Raw genomic sequence first — 12,223 nt, forward strand, 5'->3', positions numbered from 1 at the left:
CTTTTTAGAGAGAATAAGAAGCCAACTAAACCTCAGTGGGTGGTTTTCATTGTTAAATCTAAGAATGAAAATACTTTTGAATTAGAAATCCATACTGGCAAACTATAATTTTGAAAAATAGGGCTTCTGGTTTTCATTTAAACTGATATTTACTAGTAAACGCCTGCTGGAAAAAACAAGACTTACCGGTAAATATTAGTTTATTTCCCAAAGATATCAACTTTTTTTCACACTGTTCTTAGTTTCAGAACTCCAGCAGGCAGCTTTACACCAAACAATGCCTAAGACAAAAATGAGCTTTTCAGCTTTATTGATATTTGCCAAAAAAACATTAACCCACCCACCCCCAGGGTATATTGGTAGGCAGATAAATGCTGAGAACAGGATCCAGAAGCCCTAATTCTAAACACTTCTTCAAGGGTCGTATACTTTTCTTTTTAGTGCTCAGGCTAACTTATTATGCAATTAATCTGGTATACACTATTAAGTGTTAGAGCAACTCTTAATACCTCAAGACACGATCTGATGCCTGGTTTGATTTGGATGCATCACAGCTCTGATGCTTCTCTTGAGCTTTAGCCAGTTTCTCTGCTGCAGCAATAGGACATCCCGAGAGGCTGCAATTACAGAAAGAAAATGTAATTGTCGTGTCCTGAATAGCTTCATAGAGCCCTTCTTAGTAAATATAAGGAGGAAGCTTGCCAGGAACCAAATAATCTACTTTTTGATGCCCTGTGTTACTCCTCTTCGATGCACAACTCTAGCCTTTAAGGACACAGGGCTGACATCATTTTTTATTTTTTAAAAAAAAAAACTTCCTATCCCACTGTACATAAGAAAAGTTATGTGAAACGTGTGATCCACCAAGCCAAACATACTTTCCAAGCTACATATTGCGGCATGCCAGCCAGGTACTTGAATATTACCGTTTTAGCCATTCTACAATTTCTGCAAAAAAATAAAAGTTTAACGAGCTGTTGATTAACCACCATAAATAGCTGGTGAGCTGCAATCAGCTTGATAGGTCACAAGTTATGCTTTAGTTTCGTGTTCTTGTAAATGTGCAGGAGAACACTACTGCCAGGCAAACAGAATGAAAATCTGAAAATTCCACTTTGCAATACTGTCAGCAGGACTGCCAACAATCCTGCCGAGAGTATTAACTGCTTTGGAAAACTTTGTTATTTATATCACTACACTGGTATTTCAGTGGCAATGACGTGTAGGCCAAATTACACAGGTTAACACATTACACAATCATTGTTTCGCTTTTAAATTAAGGCTGCAACCCTGAAGCTGCTTATTTGAACATAAGCTTTGCTGAATTCAGGACTTACAACTGGTAAAGATGGTTAGGGCTGACCTGCAAAATGAAGCTGTGCCAATCGTAAATCAAAATAGAATTTAGCCTATAACTGAAGATATTGCTTGCTGCTGAAATGGATGGAAAGCTGCCTTGGAAAGAACCCAGAATCATGAGGATACAGGAGCTATGGAGCTGAGCATATAATGACAGGTCTGCTTCTGCTAAAAAACAGTTTATGAGAAAAATAAACAACACACTGGAAGTAGCATATATATGAACATTATGATGAGGTAAAGGAAAAGTTGTTTATCTGGTCATAGTTTGCAATATGCTTATCTGATTTCAAAATTTCTACAGAGGAAATCAATACACTCTATGGCAGAATTCTGAACAGAACTTCACTCTGAATCTTCCTGAGATCTAGAAAGTCATTCCCCTTTCTATAGGGGAAAAATAAATCATAAAGCCATAGAAATGTTTAAGAGAAGACACGATACAGTAGACAATGTTTCCTAAACTCTTCCATGGATTACATGGCATGCACTGAGGTGACATGACCACTGGAGTTCATTCATTCAGACATCCTCCATGCCTCTTAGCAAGAGATTACTATTGCTAACCAGCAACACCCATTCTCAAAGTAGATATCTTTTAGGGAGCATGGCAGAGGGGGCCAGGAATGGAGAATCAAATAATGCAGACAGAAAGAGGAGTGCCAAACAGCATTCCTTGATGTCTCAAAAGCCGTGGATCTAAGACATTGTGTTTTAATAATCCTACAGCTTTCCCCAGTGCTATTGTCAAAGCCATGGACATTAAACAGGGTCAATATTTTTTATAGTTTCATTTAAGGTGGTAGACTCTCCTCCATTGGAAGTTTTTAAGCAGAGTTTGGATGGCCATCTGCCATGTGTGCTTTAGTTGTGATTCCTGATATATTTATTTTTAACTTCTTGGGCTCAATTGCAATGGGTTGGATCCAGAGTAAGCTAGTTGAACTTCATTCCCATTGAAATCAATGTGAAAAGTTATATGGAACTCGCAGAACTGACCGCGAAACTCCGAGACCAGAGGGAAGAAACGGTGCAGGAGGATTGGAAGAAATTTAAAGACTATTTGAAACGACGTGAAAAGATTGATATTTGAAATTGAAATCAGAGGACATATAAGGCTACAGTAATGCTATTAGTTAGATTAAGATAGGATATAAGAACTAGATAGAAATAGTTAATATTCATTTTTTTAATGATTAAGACTAGATGAGAATGATAAATTTATAATGTGTATATGGATTAAGATTAGATGAGAATGAAGATTTTATAATGTTATAAAGTTACTAAAGAAGATTAGAAATGAACGCAGAAGAGAGGATGTGAGGAGGTCCCTTAACAATGTGATGAATATGATAAGGATAGTTTAATAAGTGTTTGTTAAGATTTTTGTATTTTTGTGTTTAATTTTGTTATTTTTTGTAGTTTTGTAGTGTTATGTATTTTTTGTTGTATTTTGTGTTTGTTGTTTTAATTTTTTTTAATAAATTCTTATAAAAAAAGAAAAGAAATCAATGTGAAAAGTCAGCAATAACTAAAATGAAATTTGGTTGCCCTTCACATTAGCTATATTTAAGGGCAAGTTAAAAACATTTGTTTGTCTAGGCCTTCAGGTTTCTGGTTTATGTTGACTCTGAGGCCAGTTATATTATTTATTGCTGCTGAGTTGGGTTTAAAATGTTTTTATTTTCATTAAAAAAAAACATTTTAGCTACTATTGTATATTCTATGTTGTGAGTTACCCTTCTGGAGGAAGAGTGTGGTATAAAAGCAATCATACATAAATGAAGTCCCATTGATTTCAATAGAAATGAAGGTCAAATCACAAACACCACAATCCACATCTACTCAGAAGTTAGTTCTACTGAATTCAATTGAGCTTATCCCCACTTATGTGGGATTCTCATTCTGGATCCAATCCTTTTATCTTCTGTAGCTTTGAATGGGACCATTTCCAAAAGCAAATTAAAAAGAAAACAACTTGCTGTGGATTTTAAGATAACTTGAAAACAATCCTGCTGTTTTCATCCTTTATACTAGAAGACTTTACTATCTGTGAATAGAAATTTAATAAATAAATAATAATAATAATAATTTCCAGTTCTACACAATTTTTTATTTACAATGCACTGGAATCCACAGCACTTCATGAACAAAACAAAAAGGTTAGTAGGCTAACATGGTGTAAAGAAACTGTCCTGGTTCTGCTTAGATACACCTTATTTTAGTATCATCGGTGATATTCTCTAGAAGTGCCATTTTAGATTTCAATCAGGTGGCAAAGAGATTTCAGTAGAGCTGAGGGGCTTGTGTGTGTGTCAGGATTTGCACCATGGTTAAGAGGCTGCTCTTTGAAATATTAAAGTGCATATTGTGAAGAAGCAGAACATTTAAAGAAATTTGTTGCAGCTACTTTTTTTGTATCACAAAACAACCAGATATGCAGGTGACTCATATTCAAATACAGGTGAGAAATGGTTACAAGCAGCCTGAATCATTGTGGGAAGGAAGGGTAGCTAGCCACCTCTCCCCCAATGATAGAAAATACCTATTGCAGCCTGCTGAAGGAATTTAAACTTGTATATTCAATTCTCGCTAAGGAAAGGCAAATGCTGGCAAACAGTGACAAGCCTTGAAATATAGCTTATTATTTGAATTAACTGTGCCCCAGAGTTAATCCTCTCATACGATAAGCCATAAAGGACAATCAAACTGAGCACATCAGTCCATCTGCTCAATTAAGGCCAATAGCATCTTCACACACACACACACACACACACACACACACTCGTCAGGAGACTTTCAGAGGTGTTGTTGCTGTGAAATGGTATCCACCTACATTATAGCTCAGTGAGCACATCATCTTACCTTCTGTGAGAATTCCTGTTGCTATTTACGTGGCCTCGGCCTGTGCAGCCTGGTGTAGGACACTTAAGAACGTTTTCATGCATGGCAAGAACTTGACAAGGAGAAGGAAAGGAAACAGCAGAGTGTGGAAACAACAACAAGAAGAAAAAGATTTCAAGTCCCAGTTTGTAGGAAGCCATTTTAGTACAAAGCAAGATTAATTAATGATCAGCATTCCTGAAAATAGACACGTGACAGGTATAGCCAATAAAAGCCTGGTGAAGGAAAGAGGTGTTGTGGTACTCATTAACATAGGGATGATGTTAATACATTAAGAGTTATGGAGGGCAGGTTATCTAACAATCAATGTGTCTCTGGTGTGACAGTGAAACAGGAGGCTGCATACATAAGCCCTGAGCAAAAGCACTGAAAAGCACAGTGGTGAGTTGGAGGTTGGAGCAGTTTTAAGGTGCATATGTGCAATAATAAACTGATTAGGTACACAAAACAGGCATCCAGAATCTGGAGTCCATAACTGCATAAAATGTGTGCGAATTCTGAGGTGCTGAAAGCAGTACCAGAAATATCTTTGAAGCCCAGCTATGGAATTGGTTCCGGGTCCGGCAACTGCCTTGATTACGCAGGACTAACGCTTGTTAAAAGTTCAATGGCAGTTGCACTCATGTTGTGATCAGAATAATTGCTAAAATAATAATAATAATCTATAGCTGTCAATAAATCATAAAGGGTCCAAAAAAGAAGAAAAAAAGGGAGGGGGAACCAATATAAGCAAAAAATGTGAGCACATTTTAAAGTCAAGGGGGTGGTGGAGTGATAAATTAGGAATAAAAGGAGCCAACAAGGTCTGGTTTAAACAAAAAAGGGTTGTCATTTTCCACCACCAAGCAAGCATTGGGGAGGGGCTGCAATTCAGTGATAGGGGAGCACACTACTTTGTAAATTGCATCTCCACTATTTTCCAATGTGGGATTTGAAATATCAGGGATCCCATCCTACATATATCAAAGTCTCTGGATTCAATACAATAGGACAGTACTTATAATTTACTTCAACTGAAAACCATTATGTGCCAAACATTCACTTATTTTTTTTAAACGTTTAAAAATAAATTGAGCTGCATCCAATTGGTGTGCATGTGTACAACATGAAAAATGCTCAAATCTGTGTCACTGTTGCTGGACGACTAATGCAAAATTATGCTACATTTCAAAGGAACCAATCTTTTTTTAAAAAAATAATCATGTGTAATGCTTACACAAAAGCCTAGAGGACATAAGGAATAAAGCCTGTGCATAATTGATTTTAAAGAATAGTCACAACCACCATCATTCATCACCATCACCACACTACTAGCAGTGTACTAAAGATGTGAAAGCTTCACTTTGGATTTCCTGCTATTCAAAGCTGTTCTTGAAACATGCTTTACAAGCCCAGCACTGCAGGAGTAGGGTAAGGAGGGAAAAAAAGAGATAGATAGAAAGAGAGAGATGATCTCACCTTTTTCACTTTTGCCACTACTGAACATGCAAACCGTTTAAAGCTATATTCTTCTTTGATTGGTAACATTTTCTAAATGCTTTATGTTGACCAATTACGTTGGGGGGGGGAGGGGAAGGAGATGAACCGCTTTGAGCAACTGAGTAAACATTTGTGTTTGAGAAAATTATAGGCCTTGCTAAACTGGAAATTGAATTCCTTTGATCAACTCGATTCACACACCAGCTGAGAAGCGGTGTTGTTTCTTTAAGAGGGATTTCCCTTTCTGCGAGCTTTAAGGGAGACTATGAAATGGACAATACTCTACGGTTGATGCCCTCATACCACTTCAACTCCAGACTGAGTAAGTGCTTTCAAGACTCAAAAGTTTCTTGCAGCTTCTCTCTCCAAATCTTCCTTTTCTATGGCTTTGTCATGTCATGAATGAAAAATACTTTTTTTCACTTAATGTATGTGATGATACTACATTACATGGTAATTACTTCTCAATATAATGGCAACATGCAGAAGCACTCTCACAGCGATATTGTTTTAAGTGGCAGATATATGAAGAGCTGCTTTGTGGAAAATGATTGTCCTCACCCTAACCCGATGGGGTGATCCTTAAGCAGAATTGAGACCCACGGAAATTAATGAACATGACTAAGGTCCTTTAATTCTAGTGGGAATTCTTGATCTCGCTACTATATTAAATATGCTGTTCTAATGTTTTATATTTATTGTTGTTGTTTTTCATTGGACTATTGTTTTAATGGAAAAGTGGGGTGTAGGTATTAAATCAAACACAGTGGTACCTTGGCTCTCGAACTTAATCTGTTCCGGGAGTCTGTTCGACTCCTGAAATCATTCGAAAACCAAGGCACGCCTTCCGATTGGCTGCAGCAGCTTCGTGCACTCAATCGGAAGCCGTGGAAGCTGCGTTGGACGTCCGGCTTCTGAAAACCGTGGAAGCCTTTTTTTTCTAATGGTTTGAAGCCTCCCACAAAATCTGAGAATCAGTTTAGTATATTCTTCTTAGCAGGTGGGTGGATGAGTCCTGACAATCTAAGACAATTATGGCACCTGTTTTTGTTTTTTTACATATTCCCTCTCCCTTCATACCTCTAATACGATTGCAGCATTTTTGCACTAACATCCAGGCAGAGCTGTATTATTGCAAGTCAACCACAATTCTAAAGGTCAAATATTTGAATTAATTGCTTGAATAATTATACATACATATATATATATACTGTATATCTATATACTGTATATCTATATACTGTATATCTATATATACTGTATATATATATATATTGTATATCTATCTATCTATCTATCTATCTATCTATCTATCTATCTATGAACCCAATTGCGTATTTTCAAAGTGGAAGGAACGCCGGCTCCTTTATTTGAACATGAGAGACTCTATTCAAGAGATGGCTATAATTGCTCAGAATTAAAAGCAGTACTGTTTCGTTTCGTTTTCTGGCGGGGAGGGGGGGAATACCTGTGGTATAGAGAAAAACAACAGTTTGCCAATATCCTAATACTATCAGAATAAAAAGAATACAGCTTTAAAACATCTTTCTTCAAGCATAAAGGTTAGTATAGATGTGAACATGATGAAATAAAGGAAAAAATGCAAATATAACAGAAAACAGTTTGCTAAATTGAGACATATCATACTGGGAAAATGGGACAGAGAAAAAAAGAGAAGGGAAAAAAAGTTTCTTAATGCATGCTAGAAAAATTTGTGTGGAGTTTTATCCCCAGTTTCCATGAAACAATGTGGACTTACTTTCTGGAGGGACCCTATCTTTGTGTGGGCATCCTGACAAACTGCGGTGATGGGGGTAAAGCCCCGTTACATGGCCAGTTCCATCACACCCAGGGGTAGGACATTTGCTCTCTTTCTTTTCTGTTCTTGAGGGATCTATAATTTACAACAAATGTGTCAAGTGAATGATGTTTTTTTCTTTTTCTTTTCAGATTTCCAAATGGACGAAGATTCACTTAATGAATTCAGTTACTCCTTGGAAAATGTTCTCAAAGAACACTGGAAGAAAACACATCTACGACTGAAAACATTTTTATCTCCTCCTTCCTTCTTCTGTACCGTAGGCTCCTATGGTCACAGCTGTCCTCCATTCATGGAGGGTAAATGGTGGCGACTTTCTTCCAGCAAAGCCACACACCACTGTCAATGTAACTTCTGTCAAGCATTAGCTATAAGTTGGCTCTGTTTTGAATTTGTTTTGAAAACTATTTTCCTCATAAATATTGAAGTCTAGAGATCTACTGCAGGAGAAATTCAGAGTACTGATGATAGTGGACCCAGCTCCTTGCCAAAATTCTTCAAAGATGCAATGCAAATTAATTCTTTTTCAATGGCATGCTAAAACAGACAACACTGTTTCTCGAAAGTTTGCTACAGAATATAAGAACTTACAGAAAAGGATGTTTTCCCCCACTGAACATTAACTACAAGTTTTTAAAAAAAGTTAAGACTTGCTTTTAAATTGTCCTGTGAAAGTCATCATGTATTTATAACACTTAGATATTCATAACATTCATAATAAAGAGTTGCATCACATTTTGCTGTTTTTGTAATAACCTACAAAAATTATTTTTCTTATTACGCTTGTGTGTATGTGTGTTTGCAGAGAATGTTGTGGAATTACTGCTGAAATCCCTTTGGAATTAAAACTGGAACCCCCATAACATTCTTTTACTGAATGCATGGGGGGGGTTGTACTAAAATACCCCTGCTCTTTCCATTTACACAATCCGTTATCCTAGGCTAATTATCTCCTGAGCTAATTTCAACTTCTGATTTGTATCCATATTCTAGGGCAGGGGCAAGCAGCTCTTTAAGATATCGCTGGAATTTAACCTCGTTCAGTGTCAGCCAGCACAGCCCATGGTCAGGGATGTTGGGAGATGGCGCCCAACTCTTTCTTGAGGGCACCATGTTGGCTATCCCTGTTCTAAGGAATCTGGCAGAGCATCAATACTAACTAGAATGATAGGAGAGGGAGGCAGATAAGAAGAGTAATGTATGTGTCATGATTCCTTGAAATAGCCATTCTCACCCTCAACCTCCTTGCCCCACTGGTTTTCTTCTTTCAGATCCCCTTCTCCCCACCTCCTGCTATAGGTTAGCTTCAGTAGCAATGCTAAAGTTCTTGTTGCAGTGCTGCAACAGCCCTGTGCTGTTGAGTGCCATGAAAAGCAATTTGGTTTTCATTTGTCTCAGCCTATAGAGGCGGCTACTGGGAATGATGGGTGGAAGATACAACCAAAAGGGAAAGGGAGACGGACTGGACATAGACTGGACATAAGACACAGGAAGCTGTCTTATATGAAGCCAGGCCATTGGTCCATCTAGTCTGTCTACACTGGCTGGCAGCACCTCTCCAAGACTTCAGACCAGGGGCATTTCCAGTCCTACCTGGAGAGACCAGGGATTGAACCTGGGACCTTCTGTGTGTAAAAAAAGATGCTGTACCACTGAATTACCTCTCTTTCATTTCTGACACTGGACCCTGCCCCAAAAGTGGGCCCTGTCCTCTCTTTTTCTGTCTTTCCTCTCTGACAACCATTAAAGGGAGAAATAGTAAGCGTGTATGAAGGAGGAGAACCGTCTCCACCACTTCAAATCATAGAAGAAAATTGCCTGTGACCTTCCTTGGTTATGCCTGTGTGAATCAGAGGCTGAAGTCAGCTGTAAGAGAATTGGCAATGCCTGAAAAGATAGGGGGATGATCCTAAAATAAATGATTGTGTAAATATCAGCGCTATCATCTCAGAACCGTTTTCCAATTTGTGTGGCAGTAAAGCCATGTGTACAGAACCAGGCAGCTAGAGCTAATCCTATCTCCCTAACAAATACAACAATTCAAATTTTTTTTTTTAACTCACATATTTAAAAAACCCAACATGTCTTACACCTAAAATGTTAGGTGCAAAGCCACTTTCAGAGTTCAGCGGTACACAGTAAAGTTTACATGATTCAGGATTGTTGGGCGAAAGGACCCCTGTGAATTCTGATCAGAAGCTCCAGATCAGAACAAAATCCTTTTATACTGTTGCAACGTTTTAAATACAGTACTAGGAAGAATTCATATCAGGTATCAAACAAATGCAGCTAATATTGCTCATAAGATTCTGTCAACCAAACTCAACCATTTTAGAATTCATCCTTTTAAAGCAATGTTTTCATTTATTTATTTATTTTAAAAAAATATCTATCAGCACTATGTGTTTGAACCTGACATTATGACTCCCTTTGCTCCAGGAAGGACATTAATTCCCTTCAGAATGTTGTTATTCCACTGTTTCAAACCTCATAGGTCTCAATTCAAATCAAACATTATTTTTTGACAGCTCAAAGTTTGGAGAAATTAAGGTGCTTGCCTTTTAGTATTTAAAGCACAGGTTAAAGCAAGAGATTGTATTCCAGGACTGGGGTTTCTAATTAGTGCTGATTACTGATATATTATACACTGATTCGCAACTCAAGCCAATACACAGGAAACTCTTGGTTATTTGGCCTTTGCTATGCAGGTGAAACTCGAAAAATTAGAATATCGTGGAAAAGTCCACTTATGTAAGCAATTGTTTTCATTAGCTACTGGAGTTTAATATATGAGATAGACTCATGACATGCAAAGCGAGATATGTCAAGCCTTTATTTGTTATAATTGTGATGATTGTGGCGTACAGCTGATGAAAACCCCAAAGTTGAGATTGTTAATTTAGGGTTCTCATCAGCTGTATGCCATAATCATCACAATTATAACAAACAAAGGCTTGACATATCTCGCTTTGCATGTCATTAGTCTATTTCATATATTAGTTCCACCTTTTAAGTTTAATTACTGAAAGAAATAAAGCTTTCCACAATATTCTGATTTTTCGAGTTTCACCTGTATATTTGAGCATTGATTTTTCTGCCAGCTCACAGAATAAAAGTGAGAAGCATATGCAGGAATTTAGCGTGCCACTCCAGGAAGGCTTTATAGTGGTGTGCAAACAGTCTGCTTTTACTCACGGCAGTAGTTTCCTATGACTGGCCTGCCATGATGGGAGCCAGTGCACATGCAACTTAAAGTGGCCAGTTTTGTGTGCAAGGGCATGTGCTTCCACACCTTGTGGTAAATGTGGCATTGCAGAGGGTTGGACCAGCTGACCTTCCAATTCAAGGATTCTATAATGCAGCGTGCCAGTCACCTATGGAGTCCCACCAACAGGGTATCGATAATCCTCCTGCTTCTTCTGCTTGCCTAAAAACTTCAAAACACAGGAATGCTGTCGTACATCTGGCACACTACATAACATGGCTGGGGAGACTGAATTTGCTTTTGGTAGGTCATAAATTGTACAGGCCTACCCTTAAAGGTTTAAATCCAAAGGTTTTAGTTTCACTAGGTTGACAGGGCTTCCTGACAGCAGGAAGACCAATATATGCATAACCCCCTGCCAAAAATAAAACAAATTATAAAGCAACACAAATACTAAAATGCCCCATATTGGTGACTATGTCTGTGGCAGATTATTTAGCCCAAGAAAACAGAAAAAAATTAGTACTGGAGCTGGGAATAGAACTCATCAATGTCTTTCTCTATGTCTCTGAAGTTATGTTACCTCTTGACAGCCATACCATTCATTTGCATACATAAAGCTTTATGGAACTCTTTACATAAAGCACTCTGATATGTTATATTGTTGTCCAAAGAATCCAGCCAATAAGAGCATTGGGTGATATCCAATATCAGTCAAACTCAGAGCTGACCCATTGAATTCAATGGGCCTACTTTTAGTATGATTTAGTTGACTATCTCCCAGAGTATTTTGGTTATTTCTATTTCATATGACAATAATCAAGTGCAACAAGGTACAGTTAACTTAAAAGAGTATAAATCTTCAAACCTTAGTTAATTAGATAATAAATGGGAGGGCATCACTAAGATCAATGGATATTACTGAATTATTGCTACCCATGGGGCTGAACCATACAGTAAGTATTCACATCTTAATTTGAAACTCAAATCTGCTTACTGATAAAAACAATGTTTTAGCTATAGTCACTAATGAGTAGTGTATTTCAAGTACAATGCTAGAAACAAGTTAGGCTGAGCGAATCAGAAATGTGGGGCAGGCTCTCTTTGTTTCTAGATGACCGTTATGGAGCTTTACTGTCAAAATGGTTACCGTATTTGGTCGAAACAAGGAATGGAAATAGCTTTATCTAGTACTATGTAAGAAAATATTGAAGGAGAACTTAATACTGACACTTGGGTAATTCAATTTAAAATCATGACTGCCTCATAAATATTTCCCTACTGCCATAGGGAAAGTTGTTGTTTTCTACCAACTCTTGATACAACTGTCCAGTCAGGACTGCAATATTATTAGATACAGTATAAATTTTCAACAGTGAGGTTAGGGACACAAAGACATCCGGATACTTTCTAACACGGAAAAGCATATATCTATAGAAAGGATTGCCTCTCGCAAA

The 12,223-nt window shown here is 37.6% G+C and overlaps 1 protein-coding gene across 15 annotated transcripts in view; it reads right to left on the bottom strand.

Annotated features, from left to right (window-relative positions):
- MYT1L (myelin transcription factor 1 like) overlaps positions 1-12,223 on the bottom strand; it is a 264,817-nt gene that overhangs the window by 55,899 nt on the left and 196,695 nt on the right. For 11 of the 15 annotated variants that reach the window (XM_033143037.1, XM_033143039.1, XM_033143041.1 and 8 more), the window contains 3 exons: positions 7,502-7,636; positions 4,225-4,315; positions 510-617 (listed from right to left, as the gene is read on the bottom strand). In XM_033143037.1, coding sequence (XP_032998928.1) covers positions 510-617; positions 4,225-4,315; positions 7,502-7,636 — 334 coding nt within the window. The remainder of the gene's footprint in view (positions 1-509; positions 618-4,224; positions 4,316-7,501; positions 7,637-12,223) is intronic. The other 4 variants (XM_033143032.1, XM_033143031.1, XM_033143030.1 and 1 more) reach the window with 3 other exon arrangements.

This window comes from Lacerta agilis, chromosome 3 (assembly GCF_009819535.1).
Source record: "Lacerta agilis isolate rLacAgi1 chromosome 3, rLacAgi1.pri, whole genome shotgun sequence".
In the NCBI taxonomy this organism is placed as follows: Eukaryota; Metazoa; Chordata; class Lepidosauria; order Squamata; family Lacertidae; genus Lacerta; species Lacerta agilis.